We start from the raw sequence: 26,225 nt of genomic DNA on the forward strand, positions 1-26,225 counted from the left end.
GCTCTGACCAAGTTCACCCCAGGGCTCCAAGCCACATGGCCAGGGTCAGAGAGTGGACTTTTTATGGGGACAGGATGAGATGAGTGATTCTACTGCCCAGCTCAGATTCCTTCTGGAAGCTTCTCACGGAGTAGGATAGACACTGCTCATGGTGAAACAATTCGCAGAAAATGACTGATACTTTCTCGTCTCACTTCCTGACATACAGGTCTTCACAGTGATTAAAAATCTGGGTTAAAGATGGGAAGTCCTGTCTGCCCTCTGTCCCCTAGAACATCTGTGGCAAATGATGGAGTCTCAAGGAGTGACCAAGACATGCCATTTTGCTCAAGTATTTGGTCTTCTCAGCTGGCTCTAGTGGTAAAAAGAACAGAAAAAAAATCTGCCTGCCAATGCAGGAGACATTAGAGATCTGGAGAAGGGAATGGCAACCCACTTGCCTGGGAAATCCCATGGACAGAGAAGCCTGACTGGCTACAGTCCATGGGGTCGCAAAAGAGCTGGACACGAAGCGACTGGACACAGCACATTTAGGCAACAGTTGGTACGTTTGTGTCCACGGGTTGGGGGTCGGGGGGAATGCAGCACAACTGATGTGTGAACCTGGAAACATCCAGGGAGAGGGTTCAAGCTTGTCAACAAGGGCCAAGGTGCTCTGTCTGCCCCTCTTCTAGCCTCCCAGGGTCACAGAGCCAGAGGATCTGAGCAGGTAAGCAGATGGCATCTTCATCGACACGATGTGCGGGTCTCCTCTCTGGTTCGGTGCCACCCTCTCTCCCTGACCCTGCACTCCACACATGTCACTGGGGCCTTTTGCCTTGAGGCCCGAGGGTTCCTGTGGATACAAGCCTGGGGAAGCAGTCAGCACCTGTTGGCCTAGGTTCCATCAGACGGTTGGTGAGACAAGCTCTAGGCTGGGAGAGGGTGTCAGGGACAGTTCTCCGAGTGGGGTGGGGGGGCAAGTGAGGGGCCCGAGAAGGATGTCAGGAAGGGGGCCACTGGCCTCCTAACACCTGGAGAGCCCAGCTGGGAAGGGAGCTCAATGGGGAGCGAATGGAGGCCAGGGACCACTGTCCCTGACCACTCAGCCCTACTCAGGAGGCCTGCCCGTGTAGACAGCTCACAGGGCACCGGAAGGTACACACTCCACTTTGCCCAGCGCACATGAAAGTGGATCTCAACTTCACTTTGGGTTTGAGGCCAAAGACGTGGCCAGAGCCTTCCAGGAAGCCGCCCTCCATCTCTGGAGGGTACTCTCGGCTCCGTCAAGTACTCTGTCCTTGGCTCCGCTCGAGCCAGAAGTCTTTGGCCTAAACCCTGGCTCTTCCCCCAGCACCTGTGTGTCCAGGGCCAAGGACTCGGAGCCTCAGTCTACATCAACCTGCCTCTATCAGGCACTTATATATGTGCCAGGTATGGACTGTGTGGGCCCGGGAAGGGTGGTGATGAGTCCACAGGTAAGTAAATTCAGTATTTCCTCTTTCCAGGCATCAAAAAAGAATTCACCAGGGACTTCCTGTTGGCTCAGTGGTTGCTAATCTGCCTGCCAATGCAGGGGATACAGGTTCAATCCCTGGTCCGGGAAGATCTCACATGCCTCGAGACAGCTGAGCCCGTGGACCAGGGCTCTAGAGCCTGTGCTCCGTAACAAGAGAAGCCACTGCAATGAGAAGCCCAGGCATTGCAGCGAAAAGTAACCCCTGTTCATCGCAAATAGAGAAAACCCGCATTTCAATGAAGACCCAGTGCAGCCAAAATTAAATAAACATATAAATAAATAAAAATTAAAGAAACCAAATAGAATCAGACAATGCTTCTCAAATTAGTCAGCCCTACAGAAATAATAGGACTTTCCACGGTAATGGACCCACGTTGGGTTTCCTATATATTAATAGTTCCTCAAAGTATGAGCAGGTATTTGATTAAATAAAACTGATGCTAATTGATGCCATCCCTTCTACCCTTTATACGTTGCTCTCACCCTGAGCCTGCCTGGGACCTTGGGGAAGTTGCGTGGGGTGGCCTGTGTAATAATTATCTTTCTGTATTTGATGTTTTGAATTCTTGGGCCTGACTGAGCTAGAGGGACTGCTCCTCCCCGGGTCAGACAACTAGAGATAGTAAACCACTCACTTCTGGTGCACTTTTCAGACGCAAACCAACCCATCCAGTGCTCACACCCCCCAAACATCTCCATCTGGCTCTCACACTCTGAGCCACTCTCTACCTGCCTAGATCACACCAGGACCAGGCAGTGGGGACAGCCCTTAACCCCAAGTTGTTATTCAGTTGCTCAGTCATGTCCAGCTGTTTTGTGACCCCCAAGGACTATAGCCCACCAGACTCCTCTGTCCATAGACTTGCCCAGGGAAGGATACTAGAGCGGGCTGTCATTTCCTTCTCCAGGGGAGATTCCCAACCTGGGGATCAAACCCTCATCTCCTGCACTGGCAGGCAGACTCTTCTCTGCTGAGACCCCAGGGAAGCCCTTACAGCCCAAAGCCTACTGAAACTATTCAAACCACCCAAGCCCAGGCTCTGCCTCACCTGCTCTTTTCCACAGAAACCACGATAGAGGCCCTCACCCACATTTCATCAACCCCCTCTGCCCCTGGCTTGCCCTGGAGCCTCTCGTGGTGTGCAGGTGTAGGGATCTGTGGGTATAAACCTGTTCCTTCATCACAGTCCTTTCCACGTCTGTGTGTCTGTATTTGACTTAAGTCTAAGGCACTCTTAAACATCCTGGTACCTAAACATCCAGGACGCCTGATGTGCACAGGAACAAACATTGTGGACCTACAGGATGCTAGGTGCCAGGGAGAGGCCTGTGTTTGCATTTAAATGTGCAATTTCCAGCTAGATTTGTAGGGAGCAGCAAAGCACTGAAGTTAAGAATATGAGTTCTGGGTTAGATTTGCTCTGAATGTGGGTCCCACTTGTCCCACCCGTGTGCCTGAGACTTAACTCTTTTTACGTATCAATTTCCTCCTTTGTTAAGAAGGGATGATGCCATATATCTGGAGAAAACTATAATTTGAAAAGGCACATACACCCCAGCCTTCCCTGGTGGCTAAGTGGTAAAGAATCTGCCAACGCAGGAAACACAGGTTCAATCCCTGATCCGAGAAGATCCCACATGATGTGAAACAACTAAGGCCATGGACCACGACTATTGAGCTTGCACTCGAGAGCCTGGGAGCTGCAATTACTGAGCCCACATGCCACATCTACTGAAGCCCGTCTGCCCTGGAGCCCACGCTCCACAACCGAGAGGAGCCACGGCAGTGAGAAGCCTGTGTATCATAACCAGAGTGGCCCCCACCTGCTGCAACTAGAGAAAAACCGGCGCAGTGATGAATACCAAGCACAGCCAAAACACACACACACACAAATAAACAAACTACTCAGCCATAAAAAGAATGAAATAAGGCTATTTGCCTTATTTGCAGCAACGTGGACGGACCTAGAGATTATCATACTAAGTGAAGTTAAGTCAGAGACAAATATCAAATATCACTCATCTGTGGAATCTAAAAAGAAAAAGATACAAGTGAGTTTATTTACAAAACAGAAACAGACTCACTGACTTAGAAAACAAAATTTATGGTTACCAAAGGGGAAACCTGGTGGTGGGGAGGAATAAATTAGGAGTTTGAGATTAACATATACACAGTATTGCATATAAAAGAGATAACCTTTTTATCTTTTATACTGCATATAAAAGAGATAACAAGGACCTATTGTATAGCACAAAAAATAATACTCAGTATTTTGTAATAATCTATAAGGGAAAAGAATCTGAAAAAGAAAAAATATATATATATTCATATATAGGGATACCCTGGTGACTCTGATGGTAAAGAATCTGCCTGAAATGTGACAGACTTGGGTTCAGTCCCTGGGTTGGGAAGATACCCTGCAGAAGGGAATGGCTACCCACTCCAGTATTCTTGCCTGGAGAATTCCATGGACAGAGGAGCCTGGTGAGCTACAGTCCATGGGATTCTAAAGAGTTGGACATGACTGAGCGACTAACACTTTCAACATTCATATATATACACACATACATATTTAATCCATATATGCACATACATATGCATGCTCAGTCCCTCAGTTGCGTTTGACTCTATGCAACTCCATGGACTGTAGCCCAGCGGGTTCTTCTGTCCATGGGATTTCCCAGGCAAGAACACTGGAGTGGGTTGCCATTTCCTCCTCCAGGGGATCTTTCTGACCCAGGGATCCAATCTGCATCTCTTGCATCTCCTGCATTGGCAGGAGGATTTTTTTTTACCACTAGCACCACCTGGGATGTACATATATACACATGTATGTATTACTGAATCACTGTGCAGTATACCTGAAACTAATATAACATTGTGAATCAACTATTCTTCAATTAAAAAAAAAAAGGATAATGTCATTAGGACAATCTCAAGAGACTGCTGCCAGGACTCAATGAGATGACCAGTGTCAGGACTGAGTCCAGGACCTGGGGCTAAGGAAACCTTCCTAAGGTGAGCTGTTTTTATTATTCCATTATTTCATGTTTATTGAGAAGCAAACCTACAGAACCAAACTTGAATGATTTCTTACATTAAGCCTTACTTGAGAGAGAAAAAATGGCTGGATGTTGGTGATCACATAGGGTTCCATCTCAGAAATTCATTCGTCTGACATATTTTACTGTTTTAATCTGAGTGAGAATTAGACTTCAGCTTTTCCACAATTACACTGGGGGACTCTTTTTTCAAGAAAGACCCCCTAACTTTGGTTTGTTTAGCAGGCTCTGGAAAGACACACTGGTTTTAGATTCTTGGTTTAAAATTTTCCACTTTTTAAAAAAAATTTTCCACTTTTCATGCTGTGTGTTTTTAGCAGCAACAGTTTCAAAATTAAAAAAAAAATCACACATGATTTCCACACATTGTTTCAGGCTAACAAACATTGTCTCAACTTGAAAATAAAACCTTGTTAGTTAAAAAAAAAATGAAAAGTCTCAGGTGTTCTCAATGAAGCCAGGCTATTTCCCTGAAACCCTCTAAAATGTGATAAATGACAGGAAGCTTCAAAGCAGTGTTCAGTAGCATCTTAATGAGAGTCGTGGAAATGTAAATTCACAGGATAACACTGCTCACCAGCCAATCACAACCTGGTACCCTTCATGCAGCATGTGCGCTGCTGTCATGGAGACACATGGGAACAGCATCCCATAATTTCCATAGTCTTGGCACTCTGGGGGCCCTTCCTTGCACGCAGCCAATGGGGATAAGCTGCTACCCCAGCAGGTGGCATTATGGCCACTGCACACATTTTAAGCAACATTCAAGCCAACACTTATATTAATTCAAGGACAGAGTTGCCTGGAAGAGCTCCGTAAGCAAGAGGAGTGTCGTTAAAATTCCTATGCAGGGCAGCAGTGGAGATGTACACATAGAGAACAGACTTATGGACAAGGGTTAGGGGAGGAGGAGAGGGTGAGATGAATGGAGAAAGTAGCATGGAAACATGTGTTAAGCTGCTTCAGTCCTGTCTGACCCTTTAAGATCCCATGAACTGTAGCCAGATAGGCTCTTCTGGAGAAAGTAGCATAGAAGCATATACACTATCAAATGTAAAATAGATAGCCAATGGAAATTTGTTGTGTGACTCGGGGAAGTGAAACTAGGGCTCTGTTGACAACCTAGAGGGGTGGGAAAAGGTGGGAGGTAGGAGGGAGATTCAAGAGGGAGGAAACATATATACACCTATGGCTAATTGATGTTGATGTATGACAGAAATCAAACCAATATTGTAAAGCAACTATCCTTCAATAAAAATAAATAAATTTTAAAAATTTCTATGCAAACAATGGGCTTTAGGATTACAACGGGACAGTTTCTCAAAGTCCCTTTGTATCAGAACCCCAAGGCTCTTTTCCTTCTGCTCAGTCCCAGCCCCACCCTCAGGTCTCCTGAACTAGAATCTTCCAGCGACACCCAGGAAATCTGCATGGTAACAAGCTCCCTTGCCCAGGGAAACACGGGCACCAAGCTGGCACCAAATTGACTTTGTCATGGGGCGCCTCTTGGGTCAGTGTCTTTACTTAGCTGTGTGGCTCATTATGCTTGTATCCCATGTGGTTCAGGAGAGCCTCTCAGGTGAGTCAGGCTGGACGTGGGCGAGCCTTGACTTCACCCTGATTTGCCCAGATTTAGGGGTTCCCTGGAGCTCCCCTGGTGGCTCAGATGGTAAAGAACTTGTCTGCAATTAAGGAGACCTGGGTTCAATCCCTGGGTCAGGAAGATCCCCTGGAGAAGGGCATGGCAACCCACTCCAGTGTTCTTGCCTGGAGAATCCCATGGACAGAGGAGCCTGGAGGACTACAGTCTATAGCATTGCAAAAAGTCAGACATGGCTGAGCAACTAACACACACACACCGGGGAAGGCTGACCTGCTACCACTTCCAACCACTCAAACACCCCGAGCTCTAGGAATGGGGGAGCTTCTCAGAAGGGCCCCAGATTGGCCTTGGAGCCCATCATCCAGGAATCAGCCCTGAATGCTGGGCCTGGAGGATTATGCTGTTCAGCAAATCGTTGCAGCCTTTTAAGCAAATCCTGTATTTTATGCAAATAACATACAACAGGGACCTTCTTCAGAAGGAGGAGACATCCTGGTGAGCCCAGCATTAGGACTCAGGGTCACAACTCTGGCTGCTTCTATTGGAAACTCTGGGACTAATTCGATGGGGGTGATAGACTTGATCATGGGTCAGAGCCAACAGCAAGCGAAGCGGCACCAGTCAGGGGGTCTTCATCAGTCCCCCTGTCAACCACCCGCCCGTCCGTCCTTCCCATCGCCCCTTATCTTTCCGTATTTGTATGTGCTTTTTCCTTCCCTCTGCTCTCTTTTCACCATTTCCTATCAACACTGCTTCCTGTCCCCCCACCCCCTTTGCTGTTTTATGAAATGCTAGAGCTTTCAAAATGAGGTGTCTTGTGTTGGGTTTTGAGGACTGGTCACTCTGAGCCGGGCTCCTCAGTGGGGTCTGTGTTCTGGAGCTTGTGTTTCTGAATCTCTGGCATCAGGCCTGTGTTCTCATTTTGGGGTCAAAAGTAAAACAGAAGGGTTAAGTCTAATTGACTGTTTGGATACAATGAGTTATCTGGGTAATTCAGGCTTGGCTGATGCAGTTTGATAATTCATCTAATGGAGGTGGGCGGCTCCTTATAAAAGGACCACGTCCAGATTGAACACGAGGACCCTGTGAAAAGTTAGTCACTCAGTCATGTCTGACTCTTTGCGACCCCACAGACTGTAGCCCGCCAGGGCTCCTCTGGCCATAGGATTTCCCAGGCAAGAATACTAGTGTGGATAGCCATTCCCTTTTCCAGGGGATCGTTCCAACCCAGAGATCGAACATGGTCTCCCGCTTTGCAGGCAGATTCTTTACCCTCTGAGCCACCAGGGAAGCCCAGAAGGCCCAGGGAAGCCCAGAAGGCCCATGGACTGAAGCTCTGAAAACAGGCTCTAGGCACTTCTGTATAAAGGAGGATAGAAATGCAGACACCAAGGTCGCGCATCCTCGTGTCACAGCGAAGCCCTGTTTGGCTGTGTGTAGGCTGAGCCTGTTCTTTATTAACTGCTGTTTGTTTCTCGCAGCACAGAACTATTCCATTAGCCTGAAAATAAATAAATGAATAACGTGCCTGTTGGCGGCACTTAATGCGCTGGCATAAACAGGTGTGGGGGTGTGTTCTTCCCGAATGGGCGATACCCATTTACGAGCAACAAAAACACATCTTTGGAACACAGAAATCCACGTGCAAATGTGGAAGGCACATCTTCTCCCTGCTCCTCCCCACGGCGACACTCTCGCCCCCGGGCAGGTCTGCAGGAGAAAAACCAACACAACCACCGCAACTGTAAGACAATGAATGCTTACCATTGTTGTAGGAGCGAAAATTTCCTACAAATTTTATGTATTCATAAGTTGGAAATTCCTTTGGGTTCAAGCTGCCTCTGAGAAGATGGCAATAAAACTCTAAATCGTTGTCAGCTGGGCCGTTAAAGGAAAAAAAGGAGAGAAAGGGAATAAAAGCATTACGCCAATGATTCTAGACTAAACAAGAGGCATCTTGGGAAACTCACAGGGTTTGGTCAACACATGGCTGGGCTAGTTGTCTCATTATAGCTGACTTTCGGACATGGTTTTATAACCTTGGCAACATAGGTTTTTCCGCTCCATAGTTTATAGATAGTTTGCATCCCGTACTCAGAGCCAATTAGTCTTAATTTAATCACAGATGTCTGTGCTTGGTTCTGTCGGCATTGATTAGTTCTGGTCGTTTTCATATGGTATATTAAAATAAAGCTGCTCACATAGAGCTGCTCTCTTTAATTTAATCTTTCCACTTTGCTTTGAAGGAAAATCAGATGTACAACAGGACAAATTATTCATGCAAAATGAACTAAGGCTTGAATAAGTATAAGGCACTGTTGCTATCATCATCAAAGGACGCACTTCATTAAGTGACCAGGCCAGCTTTCTATCCGAGTTGCTGATTTTGATAAAAACTTTAAAATTCCACAAAATCTGCAAATGTATATAAATAATCAGATGACAGCCTCAAAGAGAGTTCTGACCTAATTATTCAGTTTTTAGTTGGTTACTTAGTTGGTTACTTACAAATCTAGTTTTCTAGGTCCTCCAAAATAAACAGATTATTCAGTGATTTTTGTATCCTTTATTACTAAAAGTCTCTCATATGAAAAAAAGGTAATCTCTTGTTATCACATGCAAAACAAAGTTATTATTCTAAAGCTCTGTGCTTTTCAAAATTTCCACATAAAAGTTCAACGTCTTACATATTCCAAACTCCAGTTTTAGCTTTAAACTTAAAATATACCTCTAAGGATCTTGGAAATGTTCTGAGTCACAAGGAAAATTATTTTTAAAATTAGTCCTCCCTTCTTAATTCATTCTAACTTCCTTTCTCCCATCCAAGTGCTAACCAGGCCCAACCCTGCTAAGCTTCTGAGATCAGACTAGATCGGGCGCCTTACGGGTGGTATGGCTGTAGACTCTTAACCTTCCTTTCTAATATAAGATCCTTATCTTTCTCTCTCACAAAACCAGTGAGGTTAAACTTACATTTTAAGTATTCTGGGGAAGGGGTGTCCGTCACAAGCATATGGGAAGAGAGCATTTTATAGACTTCTGAGTGTTCTTGCTCTGGAAGGAAATTTAACAAATTCTGATCCATGACATCCGACTGGAAAAGAAAAGAACAAAGGTACACACTCCACGAAGATGGAAAACAAAAGCAAGAGCAGAAACTGAAGCTTCTTGACGACTCAGAACTGACTTCTGAAAGGGAAGCTCCAGACCTGATTCTCTGTGGACACTCTGTGGTCATGAATTGTCATCTAGAAGGGTTTACTCGCTCAAATGCAAACACGCTATTGCCCACGGGCCCGAGAAAAAATTCAGACTTAGGCCAGACAAACACGAAGAGGAGGCTCGTGTGCCGAGACTCCCAGGTTCTAGCTGGGGCCCTGTGGCTGACGTGGAGCCCGAGCGTGAGGCCAACCACTCCTGCGAAGCACCTTGGAGAGCGCAGGGCTCCTCCTCTGACCTTCAGGCCTCCTCTGACCTTCAGGCCAGCCAACAGCTGCCTGTTGACTTCTCAAAGGTAGCTAATCTAGGGAATTGTACTTTTTCTTCTGAGGACCTGGGCACCTGTGGACACAAATCCAATAGAGCCTGGACCCAGTGCTGGCCACTAGAGTGGTCTGTGATGATGGGAGTGGTCTGTAACCTGCCCTGGCCACTAGGGAAGCCATGAGCCACATGGCTTCTGAGCACTTGAAATGGGGCTAGTGTGGCTGAAGACATATATATATATATATATATATATATATATATATATTGACTCACTGGAAAAGACCCTGATGCTGCGAGGGATTGGGGGCAGGAGGAGAAGGGGCCAACAGAGGATGAGATGGCTAGATGGCATCACTGACTTGATGGACATGAGTTTGAGTAAACTCCGGGAGTTGGTGATGGACAGGGAGGCCTGGCGTGCTGTGATTCATGGGGTCACAATAGTCGGACACGACTGAGCGACTGAACTGATATATATATATATATATATATATATTTTTTTTTGTACCCACCCCTTAGGAGTTTAGTTCGCCAATCAGGGATTGAATTGGGGCTCTGGCAATGAAAGTACTGAGTCCTAACTAATGGACCACCAGGGAATTCCCCCGAAGACGGAATTTTTAATTGTATTTAATTATTCTAATTGAAATTTAAATCACCCCATGTGGTCAGAGCACATGGGGTGATTTAAATTTATGGTGGCTAGTGGTAAAGAATCTGCCTGCCAATCAATGCAGGGGTTTAAGAGACCCAGGTTTGATCCCTGGGTTGGGAAGATACCCTGGAGGAGGGCATGGCAACCCACTCCAGTATCCTTGCCTGGAGAATCTCACGGACAGAGAAGCCTGGCGGGCTACAGTCCATAGGGTCACAGAGTCGGACACTGAGTTGACTCAGCACAGCACAGCATGTGGCCAGTACAGGTGGGAGACCATGGGGGGAGAGAGAGGGGACAGGCGTGCCTCCATCCCTCCCTAAACTCATCCCCACCTGCAGCATCAAGCACGGACTGTACACACTGTCACATTTGTACAGGCAGGCAACTTGCTCTTGGGAGTCCTGGCTTAACCTTCCAACTGCCTCCCAGATGCCCTTGGGGACCCCCGATCCACACACATCCCTGATGCCATATCCTCCTCCCCCCTGTGTTTTCTCTCCCCGAGTGCAGTGTTGCTAGGCAGTCACCTGCCCACACCCGGCACCCAGCTGGCATCTTTGACCTCTCCCTATCATCTTCACATCCAATGTCCGAATATTGTGAGATTTTCCTCCCTCAAATTCTCTCCGATCCAAAGGACTGTCATACTGAGTGAAATAAGTCAGACAGAGAAGGAGAAATATCGTATGACATCTCTTATAGAAGGAATCTTAGATGAAATGATACAAATGAACTTATTTACAAAACAGAAAGAGACTCACAGATTTAGAGAATGAACTTACGGTTGCCGGAAGGATGTGGGGAAGGGATAGCTAGGGAGTTTGGGAAGGACTGATACACACGGCTATATTTTAAGGGGATGACCAGCAAGGACCCACTGTACAGCACAGGGAACTCTGCTCAGCGTTGTGTGACAGCCTGGACGGGAGGGGAGTTTGGGGGAAGATGGATACATGTGCATGTATGGCTGAGCCCCTTGGCTTTCCACCTGAAACTATCACAACATTGTTAATCGGCTATACCCCAATACAAAATAAAAAGTTAATAAAGTTTCTGTCAGATCCATTCCTTTTTTCCTCTATGGCCTCCACCCTCATCCAGACCATCATCTCTGGCGAATGGCCAGACTGGTCTTCCCACATCAACTTTTGTCCTCTGCCCAATTTGTACTCTGCCTGAAGCCTTGTATCAGATCAAGTCACCATCTCGCTGAAATCCTTTCGTTGGCTTCTGACTGTCCGACTGCCCCCGGGACAAGCCCAAATGCCTTGATTCACTCATCAGGCTCCGCTCAGCATACCCTCCACCCCTAGACCTTCTCCAGCCCCTCAAGCTGTCTTTTCTCCAGGTTGCCAGCTGTGCTCACCCTCTGGGACTTCCCCCAGGCTGCTCCCTCAGCTGGAACATTCCGCACCCTCTCCTGGTGCTCAGCAACTCCCGCGCATCTTTCGGGTCCTGGCTTTGAAGTCATCTCCCCTGAGAAAGCGCCTGCGACAGCCCCGCACTCTCACCAGGACCCGCGTCTCACCCTTGCTCCTCTGGCCACTGTATCCGTATCATCTGTACCCACCGGGGAAGGCCACATCTTTGTTGTTTTTCAGTTGCTCAGTTGCGTCCAACTCTTTGCAACCCCACGGACTGCAGCTCACCAGGCCTCCCTGTCCATCGCCATCTCCCAGAGTTTGCTCAAACTCATGTCCACTGGGTCAGTGATGCCATTCAACCATCTCAGCCTCTGTCTTCCCCTTCTCCTCCTGCCTTCAATCTTTCCCAGCATCAGGGTCTTTTCCAATGAATCAGCTCTTCACATCAGGTGGTATTGGAGCTTCAGCTTCAGCATCAGTCCTTCCAATGAATATTCAGGGTTGATTTCCTTTAGGATGGACTGGTTGGATCTCCTTGCAGTCCAAGGGACTCTCAAGAGTCTTCTCCAGGACCACATTTCAAAAGCATCAATTCTTTGGTGTTCAGCTTTCTTTATAGTCCAATTCTCACAACTATACACAACTACTGGAAAAACCATAGCTTTGACTATACCAACCTTTGTTGGCACACCTTTGACCGGGGGTAAGGCCTAGGGGGCGGGGGAGAGGCAGCTGGGAGCCCCCGAGGTGGGATGTGAGCACAGCTCTGCCCCCCAAGCTGCAGCTTGCTCCACTGAAGAATGAGGAGGCTGTGAGGTGAAAGGAGCAGATTTGAGTCTGCTGCTGGTATAAGGGCACATGGCAGGTGCCAGGCAGGATGGTGGCTTGTTAATCATGCAAGACACAACCCTAAGTTTCTCCTTCTTTCAAGTGATGACGTGGGTTCTCTGCCTGCCTCACCCGCACCCCTGACATTGGATGGTGCTTGGCCTTCAAGAAAAGCACGGTGATGAACTGAAAGAACCATGTGGCTAGCACCGTAACAGAAATAAAAACGAGGTGCCTGGAGGATGCTGAGCATGGGGTGCAGAGTCCATAACGACAGGATAGGGGTCTCCCGGGACAGTTCCCAGAGGGAGGGATCTTCACGGTAGAGGGGGTGTCTGGGGACAAGATGGTGTCCCCCAGGCTGTCTGGGTGCCCCAGGCAGGGGTCCAGACCCAAACAGAAGTGGGGATGGGGGCCCTGATGGCCCAGCAAGGGAGAGGAGAGGTGGAGAGGGAAGGGGAAGGGCAGTGGGGTCTGGCCGTCGCATCGCTGGGGGAGTCAGGGCTGAGCCTGCGCAGCAGGGCATCCACTGGGGGCATGGACAGAGGTGGGCTGGACTTTGCTTTTGTTTCAGACCCTCTAGCGGCCGGAGGAGGGAGGGAGCACAGAAGCCAGATGGTTGTAACAGGTCCAGGGAAGGGGAGGCTCGGAGGAAGGGGCCGGGTCCAGAGGGCTCAGCTGACAACGTCATCATCCACCTGCCCGCCACCAGCTCAGGATGCCGTGTTCTGGCCCCTTCTTCCAGCAGCACAGCGAAGTAGGCAAGTCCCTGCCCTCCTGCAGCCAGGGCTCCAGGGCTGGAGGACAGGCTTGGTGGCCACTGAAGGGCAGGGGTGGGGGGAGGGGCCCCGGGGTCTCCTGGGCTCCCCACCTAGAGGCTCCTGTTTTCATCTCTCTGCAGCCACAGTACTCACTGTGCCATTATCTTCTCAGTCTGGCTTTCTCCGAGTCCCTTCCGATGTTCTTGATTCTATTTTAAGCCCACTCCCTTTAGTTTTTTGGAGCATGACTCACGCTCACAGATGACAGTACTCTTTCTTCTTAAAGACATCCTGGATCCTTGAAAACAATGGCTACGTCACCACACGGTCTTTTCTCGGAGGGCCGGCCGGAAGCCCACACCCCTGACGGTGGGGTGGCAGGGTGCAAGGTGGGGGGCTGCCCGGCCTTGCGATTCCTGAGGGGGATGACTGGCAGGTCAGAGGGCTGTGGGGGCACCTCAGGTACAGGTTGTGCCCAGGACAAAGATGAATGCTGGAGGCGGGAGGAAGAGGTAAGCCGTGGGGGGGTCGTGTGGATGAAGAGTTGACACACGAGAACTCAGAACACGCTCAGCACAGAGCGAGCTTTCTGGGTCTTTGCTGTTATATTCCTATTATGCAATTTCCGTGTGCTGGAAACCAACACAAACAATGACAATTTGAGAATTTAAACACTAGTGCTCACAGGAGAGTAAATTATGTCTGCAATTGTACTGTCCCTTGAATGCGCGGAGTGAGCTCTGTTTATTAAAATTGTGGCAATTCCAGAGACGAGGGAGGGGAGGCTCCAGCCCATAGCTGAATCACATTATCTGGAACATCATTTATGTGTTACAGACGGAAGATTCTTGATGCCAACTTGCTGCTATGCCCTTGGCTACTTTATCAACAATCTGCCCTTCAGGAATAGAAAGGCAGACGTAGAGAATGGACATGTGGACACGGTGGGGGAAGGAAAGGGGACAGACAGAGAGAGTAGAATTGACGTATATACACTACCATGTGTAAAACCAACCCTGAATGTTCATCGGAAGGACTGAAGCTGAAGCTCCAACACTTTGGCCACCTGATGCTAAGAGCCGAGTCATTGGAAAAGACTCTGATGCTGGGAAAGAGTGAGCGTAGGAGGAGAAGGGGAAGACAGAGGACAAGATGGTTGGATGGCATAATTGATTCAAGGGACATGAGTTTGAGCAAACTCTTGGGGGGTCGTGAAGGACAGGGAAGCCTGGTGTGCTATAGTCCGTGGGGTTGCAAAGAGTTGGACACGACTGAGTGACAAAACAAAAGTGTGTAAAATAGACACCTAATGGGAAGCTGCTGTGTAACAGAGGAAGCCCAGCCTGCTGCTCTGTGATGACCTAGAGGGGTGGGATGGGGGTGGGGTGTGGGGAGGCTCAAGGGGGAGGGGATGTATAGCTACATATAGCTGATTCATTTCATTAGACAGAAGAAACGATCACCACATTGTAAAGCAAGTATTGCTGCTGTTGTTTAATTAGCAAGTCACGTCCAACTCTGCAACCCCATGGACTGTAGCCCACCAGGCCCCTCTGTCCATGGGATTTCCCAGGCAAGAATCCTGGAGTAGGTTGCCATTTCCTTCTCCAGGGGATCTTCCCCACCCAGGGATCGAACCCGCCTTTCTCCTGCAATGACAGGCAGATTCTTTACCCCTGGGCCACCAGGGAAAGCAATTATACTACAATTAAAATAAATTAAAAAACAAAACAACAAGAAAAGAATCGTGCCCTTTTCTGGGCTTCACTCTAAATGCCTGCCATGAATTCCCAACAGCACTTCTCCTATGTTGCCCACTATGCCCCATGAGAGCCTGCAGAGGATCTGACCAGACAGAAAGCATAGTCCTCTGTCTCTGAGCTGACATTTGCACCAGGAAAATTAAGTGAGCACAGAAGTGCACAGACCGGCTAGCTGGGCTGGAAGCGGGCTGCGTGGACACCCTGCTCAGGATGTGCCCAAGGGGCCCCAGCAGTTCTGGCTGGAGGTCTGTGACAGCCGTGGTGAGAAGGAGATTTTGGTGAGAAAGAAGCCTCATGTTGAGCAGAGTCAGGACTGGGCTCAGAAAGCAGCCAGGGGTTCAATCTTCAGGAGGACCATGGCGTGGGAGGCATGCGTGCTCAGTCGCTCATCCTGTCTGACTCTTTGCCACCCCATGGCCTGCCAGGCTCCTTTGTCCATGGGGTTTCCCAGGCAAGTATACTGAAGTGGCTTGCCATTTCCTTCTCCAGATGGGATGCATGTGTGATCTTATTTGATTCAGTTTAGATTCAGAATCAGCAAAGAATTGATGCTTTTGAACTGTGGTGTTGGAGAAGACTCTTGAGAGTTCCTTGGACTGCAAGGAGATCAAACCAGTCCATCCTAAAGGAGATCAGTCCTGAATACTCATTGGAAGGACTGATGCTGAAGCTGAAGCTCCAGTACTTTGGTCACCGGATGCGAAGGGCCGACTCATTGGAAAAGACCCTGATGCTGGGAAAGATTGAGGGCAGGAAAAGGGGACAGCAGAGAATGAGATGGTTGGATGATATCACTGACTCAAAGGACAAGAGTTTGAGCAAACCCTGGGAGTTGGTGGTGGACAGGGAAGCCTGGTGTGCTGCAGTCCGTGGGGTCACAGAGTCAGACACGCCTGAGTGAATGAACAAGATTCAGAATCCAACTAACGACTGCCAAACAGGAAGACTCTCCGAAGACAGTACAGAAAACAGCTTCCACCCAGGAGGAGTGAGGGATGAATTCAGGTATAAAAAGGACTAACTCTAAAGACATACTCTCTTCATCAAAAGACTCTAAAGAGAGGGCAAGGTGAATCGCAAGCCAGAGCAGTTATTTGCAAAGCACAGGCCTGTGGTGTGCGTCTGGGATGCAGGTTCAGAGTGACGTGTGGCCTTGTCATCTAACTGCATTGAGAGGGCCTTGACCGGACTCCTGAACCCCTCTCACCACCCCAGCTGACAGATCCTCTTGCCACCAATCAGGTCCCCTGAACTAAACAAACGCCCTTACTGGGGGCCCCCGGGCCACTTACTGCTCATCCTGGAAGTGGGCTTCAGTGCCCTGCCAGTCAGGCACATCCTGTGTGGGAACCAATGGGCAGCGCCCCCTCTTGTTACCCCCAAACCACCCCTGCTCTGCTCCCCGGTGCAGCCCCCACGCGTGCCTGCGTGACGCGGAGCGCCCTCCTCCCTGGGACTGTGAGCCTGTGTGATTGATCCACTGTCAACCTCACTTGTCCAGCATTGGGTGCGGTGTGTCTGGCCATCGCTGTCACCTTAGGGCAGAGTGACTAGGAGGCAATTATTAATAAAACAGCACCCGACAGAACATGGAGCGAGTGCTCACAAATTACTGCACGGAAGACCCAGACCATCTAGTCGGAAAAGAGCAAATACTTGAACGAGGTAGTCACAAGAAAGGAAAGTCAATGGCTGACCAAGTACACGAAGACAGTCACACCAGCAACAGGAGGAAAAGCAAAATTTCAAGATTTCTTCACACACTAGACTGACAAAAACTGACAGTTCTGACAATATCAAGTGCTGGTGACGAGGAGCAGCAGGAATTCTCTACCCTCGCTGATGCAGGGTGCAGCGGTGCCGTCACCCAGTAATGGTGACCGATCGCTACCCCATGATCCAGCGATCTCACACACGGTCAGCTCTCTGAGGGACGCCACCAATGTCCATTAGGAAGCACAGTCAGACATCCACAGACGCTCTTTTTCAGAGCTCCACGCTGGCCTGGGGGCAGGGATTGTAGCAGGTGCCCACAGCAAGGACGACAAACCCACGCTGGCCACTCTGGACGGTGTGAGATGGACAAATGCCACAGCAAAGCTGAGCGAGAGGAGGTCACTGGAGAACACGTTCCACGGCTCTGTCTCCATGGAGATAAACCAAAGCTCATGCTCAGTGACAGTGGTTAATGACGAATTAACAGAAAAGCTGGTAGAACAGTCTTCCCTGGTGGTCTAGTAATAAACAGTTTGCCTGCCAGTGCAGGGGACATGGGTTTGATCCCTGATCCGGGAAGATCTCCCATGCCGTGAAGGAGCTAAGCCCATATGCAGCAACTACTGAGCATATGCTCTAGAGTCCAAGGGCCGCAACCACTGAGCCTGTGTACCTATCGCCTGTGCTCTGCAACAAGAGAAGCCACGACGAAGAGAAGCCCATGTGCCCCAATAAAGACCCAAAAATAAAGTTACAAAACAAGTTGGCAGAACCGCAGAGAGGAGCAAGGACAGGATGATCTGGAAATGGCCATCTCTATGTGGTGGATGATGTGTCAGGAAAGGAGCAGAGACGAACTTCTGTGGGCCTGCTTGGGCTGTCTGTCTTACCCCTGGGGACTGCTACATGTGTGCTGACACTCACCTTATCATTAGTTTAAAACCAGAATATATGTTTTACACATACTTCTGCATGCATGATAAATACAGATCAAGAGGCAGAGAAAAGTCAAACAAGTCTAGAGCTGCCCTGGACCCTTTTCACCTGGGATCAAGTCTGATGGGCAGCCACACCTCCTTGCTGGGCCCTCGCCTAGTCAGGGCACCCTTCCACGTCCACCCTGACCTGGAGCCACCTAGACAAGGTGACCCGGACCAGGTGGACCCTCGTGGCAGGTAAGGGCAGGTGGAGGTGGAGAAGGAGGGCCAAGGGACGCTTCCTCGAAAGCACTGCATCTCGTGGTATCATGAATCAGGCGCTCTGTCTTCCTTCTCTGTGACCTCTTCACCCTGCTGTGACCCCCGCCCCAGGACCTTGACCCCATAGTCCACTTTGACCTTGCACTTCTGGCCAGGGCTTTCACTTGTACAACCAGCATTACTGCTGCTGTTCAGTTGCTCAGTCGTGTCTGACTCTTTGCGACCCCATGGACTGCAGCATGCCAGGTTTCCCTTTCCTTCACTATCTCCTGGAGCTTGCTCAAACTCATGTCCATTGAGTCAGTGATGCCATCCAACCATCTCATCCTCTGTCATCTCCTTCTCCTCCTGCCTTCAATCTTTCCCAGCATCAGGGTCTTTTCCAATGAGTCAGCTCTTTACATCACGTGGCCAAAGTATTGGAGTTTCAGCTTTAGCATCAGTCCTTCCAATGAATAGTCAGGATTGGTTTTCTTTAGGATTGATTGGTTTGATATCCTTGCAGTCCAAGGGGCTCTCAAGAGTCTTTTCCAACACCACAGTGGGACTTGCAGAATGATCAAGGCTTTCACTCTCTCACTGAAAAGTGTTCCAATGTGCTATTCCTCAAAGCAGATGTGAATGGCCATCAGGATGCGGCTTCACAGTGTGAAGCCAAATGCACACCAACCTTCCAGTTATTTTAAAAGGGACAGAAGGTGGGTGAATTTTCTGGAGTTACAAGGGAAAACTTAAAGCCACCATTCATGAATTAATCTAATCAAATCATATTTTCTGAAGACATGACTAGCCATTGACTGTTTAAAACTTGCAATTTTTTTTTTACATAAAGGAAAGATCAAGTATGAAGATTATATACCTAACTGCCATCTGATAAGTGACAATAAAATATTAACTCTACCCTTTTTTTAAAAAAGAAAATAATTCATAAAGATGACTCTAAATTGCCCCATAATGTCAAATCAGAAGAATTCCCAATCAACTAAGTCCCCTCTGACACACATGGCAACTCAGTCATCAGATATTACCAAGAGCAGAAAGCAGAACAGTGCAAATTCTGTTTCACCAAATGGCTCTGGGCACAACCCCAGGCCACTCTGGAGGCAACGTGTCTTTACTTTCCATCAGCGCCTCTCGCTGCTCAATCCTGTCCACTCAAGACAAAACCCAACTCCCTCGGAAGAAGCCCCCCATCTCCTCAGATCAGCCCAAAGAAACCATGCAGATTTCACTGGGTCTCAGCACTCCTTCCCTGGTGGCTCAGAGAGTAAAGAATCCACCTGCAATAAGGAAATGTGGGTTTGAGAAGATCCCCTGGGGAAGGGAATGGCAACCCACTCCAATATTCTCACCTGGAGAATCCCACAGACAGAGAAGCCTGGTGGGCTACAGTTCAAGGGGTTGCAAAGAATCAGACATGACTGAGCATGCGCGCGCACACACACACACATCACTACTCCAACCTGACCCAAAAACCAAGATGAAAATGCATTCCTGACTCCTGAGGGCTGAGTGAGAACCAACCTCTTCCAAGGGCTCTCGGGGGAGGCAACCCCCAGCCTCATACACCCTGGACATGGGCTGAACCACAATGTCAGATGGATTTGGAGTGATGCAAAGACATCTGCCTTGCAAAGTGAAAAATGCTGGGCCACCACACATAGTGACCTGCAAAGGAAAATCATGGACAGTGGCTTTGGTCTCCACCCAGCATCATCAGCAGAAGGGGGAGTGGTTTCTGAGTAAAAGTATGACCCAGGACGATGTGGGGTTCTGACCGTTAGCAAAGCTGGGCTTAGCACCCAGGGGGGCGAGCTGCCCACAGAGCAAGCCCATGGCGCTCCCAGGTAGGCACGGCTAAGGAGTGGCCACCACGGTCCTCCAGTATCATCCCAGCCCATGATTTCCCATGACCAGAACCCCAGGGCAGGCTGCTACGCGCCCCCCTCCCCCCCGCCCTCCGGTCAGTGTTCTAGCCATACAACCGCCTGGGAGGAGACAGAAGAGATGATATTTTATCCCCTTTAGTCACAAAGGATGCTCCTGATACAGCGTGCTTCCAGGCCAGACTCTGGGAATAAATGATGGTGTGGCGGGAGGTGGGAGGCTGGCCGACACCTTCCCCCAGGGGCCCTCCAGCAGGCGAGTGCTGCTCTGTGAGTAAGAACATCCTGATGTGGGTACCACAGAGCCAGAGAGGCTCAGGAGGAGAGGAGGGGAGGATGAGGGAAGAAGGGAGGAAGAGGGGAGGGAGAGAAGGAGGGAGGGGGAAAGAGAGGGGGGAGAGGGAAGCGAGGAGTGCCCATGGCACCGCCCCACTCCATGCCCCAAGTGGCTCCCTGGACTGCAGAGCTCACCCTTCTGTCCAGATCCTCCTTGTTCCCCAAGGTCCTCCTGGTCCAACATCTTCAAAGAGTATTTCACTGCCCCTACCCCCATGGTCATCCCTGTCACTGAACCCTTGCCACCAGCAAGTGTCACACCTACTGCATCCCAGGCACATCTCCAGGTATCCCCAAACCCCGCCCCATCTCCAGCCATCTGGTGCACACTCCTACACCTGCCCCCGGGGGACCCTGTCTTCCTCTGCAGGTGTCCGTCAGCTTCCAGAGAGGCTCTGAGCTCTGACAACTGTGTCATGGGCGCATGGCTTCCGGGCGGTTTCCAGGACAGTGGAGGGTGGGGACGCATCATGGCTCCTGTTTCAGGTCTTACTCACTCCAGGATGACACAGTCCTGCATCTGCCCTTTGTCTGGAAGCACCTGGGGCTAGGCCTTGGCCTGGTCAGGACTCCTCGACCCTCCTCACACACAGACCCTGCAGACCCACAGCACCCCAACTCTGAGACCTGAATGGGAATGAAGATCACACATACTGGCAAAGGCCATCTGGGCAGAAACTCACCGGTAAGTGCCCGAGGAGAGGTGTGATGCTGTCAGAAACATAGAGGATGCTGCCATCTGTCGTCACGGCGATGATGAAGCCATCCAAGGCCTGCGAAAAATGCAATAGGTGAAGGCTCTTCCGTCATGCTTTCATGCAGGAAGGGATCACTGAAGCCAAGGACCCTGGGTTACAACAATGACTTCGTTTCATAACTCTTTGAATATTTCCATGGCTATCCTCACAGCACTTTTTTTTTTTTTGTCTTGCACACAAGTGGGCTTCTTACATAGAACTTGTCTAACCCAGATGAAATGGTTGCAAAGCATGAAAGGGCTTAGTGGAAAATGGGACCTACGGTATCATGACATAAATTCAGCGGTGGAAATTACCTGAGTACATTTACTGATAAGTGTGCATTTGGGCTGAATCAGAAATATCACAATTGCCATTAAAAGGTGTCAGTGAAGAGTTCACGATCCCTGTTCTCCATCCCCATTACCATTGTGAATTCAGTGGTAAACATTTACTAAAAGATACAGGAGCTCATGGGCTTCTCCCATGGTGGTGCCAGTGGCAAGGAATCTGCCTGCCATCTCAGGAGATGCAAGAGACATGGCTTCGATCCTTGGATCAGAAGATCCCCTAGAGAAGAGAATGGTAATCCGCTCCAGTACTCTTGCTTGGAGAATTCCACGGACAGAGGAGCCAGGCAGGCTACAGTCCATGGAGTCGAAAAACAGTCAGAATGACTGAGCGACTCACACACACACACACACACACGAGCTCACAGAGGCATTAAAAACAGAAAGTGTGCCTGCCGGTCCATTGCCATAGAAAGACCTTCTGAAGGAACTCTTTATAAAGAACATTCACACTAATCCACCAAAGTGAAAAGTAAGGGCTGATGGGGAGAGGCTGGGTTACTCGACTAGATCCACAAGAGCAGTCATCCCTCAGTGTCCGTGGGCAACTGGTCCCAGGACCCCTGCAGACACCAAGTTCCACAGATGCTCAAGCCCCCCAGAGTTGCCCCCGTATCCATGGCTCCTGCATTCTGGGATTCAGCCAACCGTGGGTGTGAAACCCACAGACATGGAAGGCCAACCATACTTCAGCATGCCTGGAAAATTCATTTGCTTAGAAGTTTTGACCAAGTGCCTGCCGTGGGTTAGGTGCACTGCCCTCGGAGCTCATGAGAGAAAAGATACAGGCCCTCGTGTTTTCTCACAGATCCACCGGCTGTTTGGTGTTCGGGTTCCTCATCAGGTGCTCACAATGCTTTCATAAGTCACACAGAAAGGTGACTTCTAAAACTCAGACTCTGTCCAGCAGAGAATGGGGTCATCCGGGCAACTCACCATACTGGCCTGCCACAGAAAGGGAAGAGATGGAAAACAAAACCTTTCTCCCCCAAAACAAATATTCGAGGACATAAGATGCTCAGGAAGGCAGTCGCTGTAAACTATCACTGCTGCCTCACTGACTGTACTGTTGAAATAGCATCTTGCACAAATGTGTGGATTTTTTCTACTTTGAGGGAAAAAAATTCCCAAAGTGAAGCATGTGTAGAAAGTTCCAGAAACATTTTGTATACCCTCAGCTCAACCTTCCCAGGGTGTTACTGATCTTCTGTGTAGCCAAGAGGGCATGGATTCTTTCAGGGTAGGAGGGTGCAGCTAAGTGCCTGCCAGCAGGAGCCAGAAATAGTCCAGAAGTGTGCGGAGAAGGGTACCACCATCGGCACACACCACCGTGGGAGAGAGTTCTTTTCACTGGGAAAATTACTACTAGGGTCACTGACTATTTAACACTTAGGTTCTGCAGGGTTGGGAAGAATCCCCTGGAGGAGGAAATGGCAACCCACTCCAGTATTCTTGCCTGGAGAATACCGTGGACAGAGGAGCCTGGTGGCCTATAGTCCACAGGGTTGCACAGAGTCAGACACGACTGATGTGACTTAGCACACGGCCCACACTGCAGGATTTAAGGCTGAAGCATCTATTAGAGCACGTTTCTGAAGTGGACCCCATTCTCTTCGATTATGTCTGTGGTTTTCAACTGGAGGCAACTCTGCCCCACTGTGGACACCTGGCAATGTCTAGAGACCTTTCCGGTTATCGCTTCTGGGGTGGGCACTGTTGGCATCTAGTGGGTGGAGGCCAAGGATGCTTTGAAATATCCCATCTACAATACACAGTATGTCCCTACCACAAGGAACGATCAGGTCCAAAACACTAATTGGGCTGAGGTGGAGAAATCTTGGACCAGATTTACCAGTCATCATGAACACCAAAGTACATCCTGCCTTTGTGTTCAGTTGCTCAGTCGTGTCTGCCTCTTTTGAGACCCCATGGACTGTAGCCCAACAGGCATCCTCTGTCCATGGGATTCTCCAGGCAAGAATACTGGAGTGGGTTGCCATTTCCTCCTCCAGAGGATCTTCCTGACTCAGGATCGAAGTCGCATCAGCTGCGACTCCTGCATTGGCAGGAGGATTCTTTACCTGCTGAGCCACCTGTGAAGCCCCAATATTCTAGTGACCTTTATTTCTTTTCCATTTAAGTATTTTTTCTAAATTAAAAGAAATCATATTAGCAGCGCTCCCGGAGGTGAATTTTTCTAAGAGGTGGAGGCACTGTGGATGACGTCAGTGGGACAGTTTTGGAAACAGCAGATTGAAATACTGGGAAAAGCAGGAGCGGTCTAAATTCTCCTCTTGCACAGTGAGCCCATGCCCTCTTGAATTTATAAAGCAAGTGGGTGTTAAAAAGCAGGAGGTATTTATGGATGGAGGATAACGCTCATCAGCCCATTGGCATTTTCCATCAAACGCATGAGGATTACGCTGAGTCACTGCGTTAAGAGCGCTTGTGATGGTTTCAGAAGTCCCACTGGCAACATTTGAGAGTGACTCAACAGGACATGATTAAAAAGTGGCGTGCCCCTCCTGTTGCAATGGGGACTCTGGCAGGACCTTCAGTGGACACCCGAGATTCCATAATGGTCCGAGTTTCACACCTGCCACCACCAGAGGGAAACGAGATGACACCTCTCTGCCAATCCCTGCTTCTGACAGTGTTTCCTGTCTTCTCTGGGACAACCTCTAGGCTAAGAGAAAAGATGGCTGTAGCTTTTCTGAACAAAATTCAGAAACACTGCATATCCCGTAACTGCCTGTCAACGAGAGTGTCCCTTCCTTTGAATTTACTTGTTCAAACGCTTGTGGCTACCATCTTGGGCAGCTTTCACTCGACCAGCTCGGCTGGCTGAGACCAAGTCGCTTTCGTTCTTTCCAGTCCCACAAGGGTATGAGTTCTCCTGGAGTCTGGTTTGGGGCCTTTTTGGGAGAAGAGGAAGGAAGCAGGGATTCACACTCAGAAGACACCAGCAGTGCCATTCCCTGGGGTCTGACGGACTCTGTCCTGGGTTTCATCTTCATTTTAAAAAGGAAATTCCTAGTTACGAAGACATGGCATCTGGATTCCTCATGCTCCCTGAAGTGGCTCTGAACAAAGGAGGGGGATGTGCAGCTGGGATGGGATGCACACCATGGAGAAGCTGCATCCTGGAAAATGAGAGCATCATCCCATGGGGACCATCGCAAGGAAGGCACAGGAGGCTCCTGTCACCCTTCACCTGGTCGTGTCTCCTGAGGAGCAAAAGGGTGGAAGAGGAGCCTAAGACAGTCAGAGACAAATCTAAAGTTCTAGTTGGACGGTCTCCCAGATGTCTCAAAGATGCAATTTACCCAGAACTCCTGCTTGTTGTACAGGCTTAATTTGAAGTCCATCGAATTCACTTACGTAGCATGATTTCCTTTAGACTGGCTTCAAAGAGTCTACGCTAGGAGCAGAGGAAACTGCATAATGCATATCCATACAAATCTAAACTCGTCTTTTTCTAGAAATTTCAGCCTTCTAAATCTCAGTTCAGCCCAAATTTTCATTTTTAAAATAAAGACTGTTATAAGAGAAAAGGAAGGGCATTACATAATAACCATGGGATCAGTCCAAGAAGACACCACAAGTGTAAACATATATGCACCCAATACAGGAGCACCTCAATATAGAAGGCAAATGATAACAGGCAGAAAAGGAGAAACGGACAGTAACACAATAATAGTGGGACCTTAACACTTCACTGACATCCACAGACAGATCCTCCTGGAAAATCGATAAGGAAGTACGAACCTTAAATGATACATTAGACTAGGTGGACATAACTGGTGATTATGGAGTACTCCACCCAAAAGCAGCAGAGCACAATTTTGTTTCAAGGCCACACGGAACATTCTCCAGGACTGACCACATGCTGGGCTACAAAGTGAACCTCGGCAAATGTAAGAAAACTGAAATCCTGTCAAACATCTTTTCTGACCACAATGCTATGAGATCAGAAATCAACTACAAAAAAAAAAAAAGAAAAGAAAAAAAAGCCCTGCAAACAACACAAATACAGGGAAACTAAACAACTTGCTACTAAACGGCCGGTGGCTCAGTGAAGAAATCACAGAGGAAATAAAAATACCCAAAGACAAATGAAAACGAAAACACAACAATCTAAAAACCTATGGGACTCAGCAACAGCAGTGTGAAGAGGGAAGTTCGTAGAGATATGAGCTTACCTCCAAAAACAATAAAAATCTCAAATAAACAACTTAACCTCACATCTCAGTGGACAGGAGTTTGAGCAAACTCCAGGAGACGGTGAAGGACGGGGAAGCACAGCGTGCTGCAGCTCATGGGGTCACAAAGGGTCGGACGTGGCCAAGCGACTGAACGACAATCACCTTACACCCAAAGCAACTAGAGACAGAGCAAAATACCCCCAGAGTTGGTAGAAGGAAAGAATCATAAAGACCAGAGCAGAAATAAACAAAACAGAGGCTAAGGAAACAACAGAAAAGGTCAATGAAACCAAAAGCCGGCTCTTTGAACAGATAAACAAAACCTATAAACCTTTAGCCAGATTCATTGAGTTAGAAAGGGAGGGGGTCCAAGGCAATAAAATCAGAAACGCAAAAGAAGAAGTTACAGCTGACTCCACTGAAATACAGGCCACTGTGAGACTACTACAAGAAACTACATTTTTACTGTTATAAAAAAGTCTTATTTTCTCAAACACCTTTGATACCGTGAAACTCCCTTGGGGGTGGGGAGGGTAGAATGTGCTTCTACAGGCTTCTACAGACTGTTATGTGCTATAGGGTTATGTTTTAATTACTTTTCCCTAAGAATTAGAAGACAAAATGACTTCTGTGAGATAGCATAATGATACATTAATTCAACCTTGTATATCACAAGCTGCTCTAAATTTAACATACTTAAAATGCATTGCTTCTGGAGAAAGTTCTGTATTTTCTTTAAATATAGTTCACATGCAGATTTAAGTATCTTCCA

The 26,225-nt window shown here is 48.6% G+C and overlaps 1 protein-coding gene across 2 annotated transcripts in view; it reads right to left on the reverse strand.

The window, feature by feature from the left end:
- NPAS2 (neuronal PAS domain protein 2) overlaps window positions 1–26,225 on the reverse strand; it is a 192,723-nt gene that overhangs the window by 48,666 nt on the left and 117,832 nt on the right. For both annotated transcript variants that reach the window (XM_043918575.1, XM_043918574.1), the window contains exons 5-7: window positions 20,845–20,934; window positions 9,138–9,258; window positions 7,929–8,042 (exon numbers count right to left, since the gene is read on the reverse strand). In XM_043918575.1, the coding sequence (XP_043774510.1) occupies window positions 7,929–8,042; window positions 9,138–9,258; window positions 20,845–20,934 (325 nt within the window). The remainder of the gene's footprint in view (window positions 1–7,928; window positions 8,043–9,137; window positions 9,259–20,844; window positions 20,935–26,225) is intronic.

Source organism: Cervus elaphus, chromosome 11 (assembly GCF_910594005.1).
Source record: "Cervus elaphus chromosome 11, mCerEla1.1, whole genome shotgun sequence".
Classification (NCBI taxonomy): Eukaryota; Metazoa; Chordata; class Mammalia; order Artiodactyla; family Cervidae; genus Cervus; species Cervus elaphus.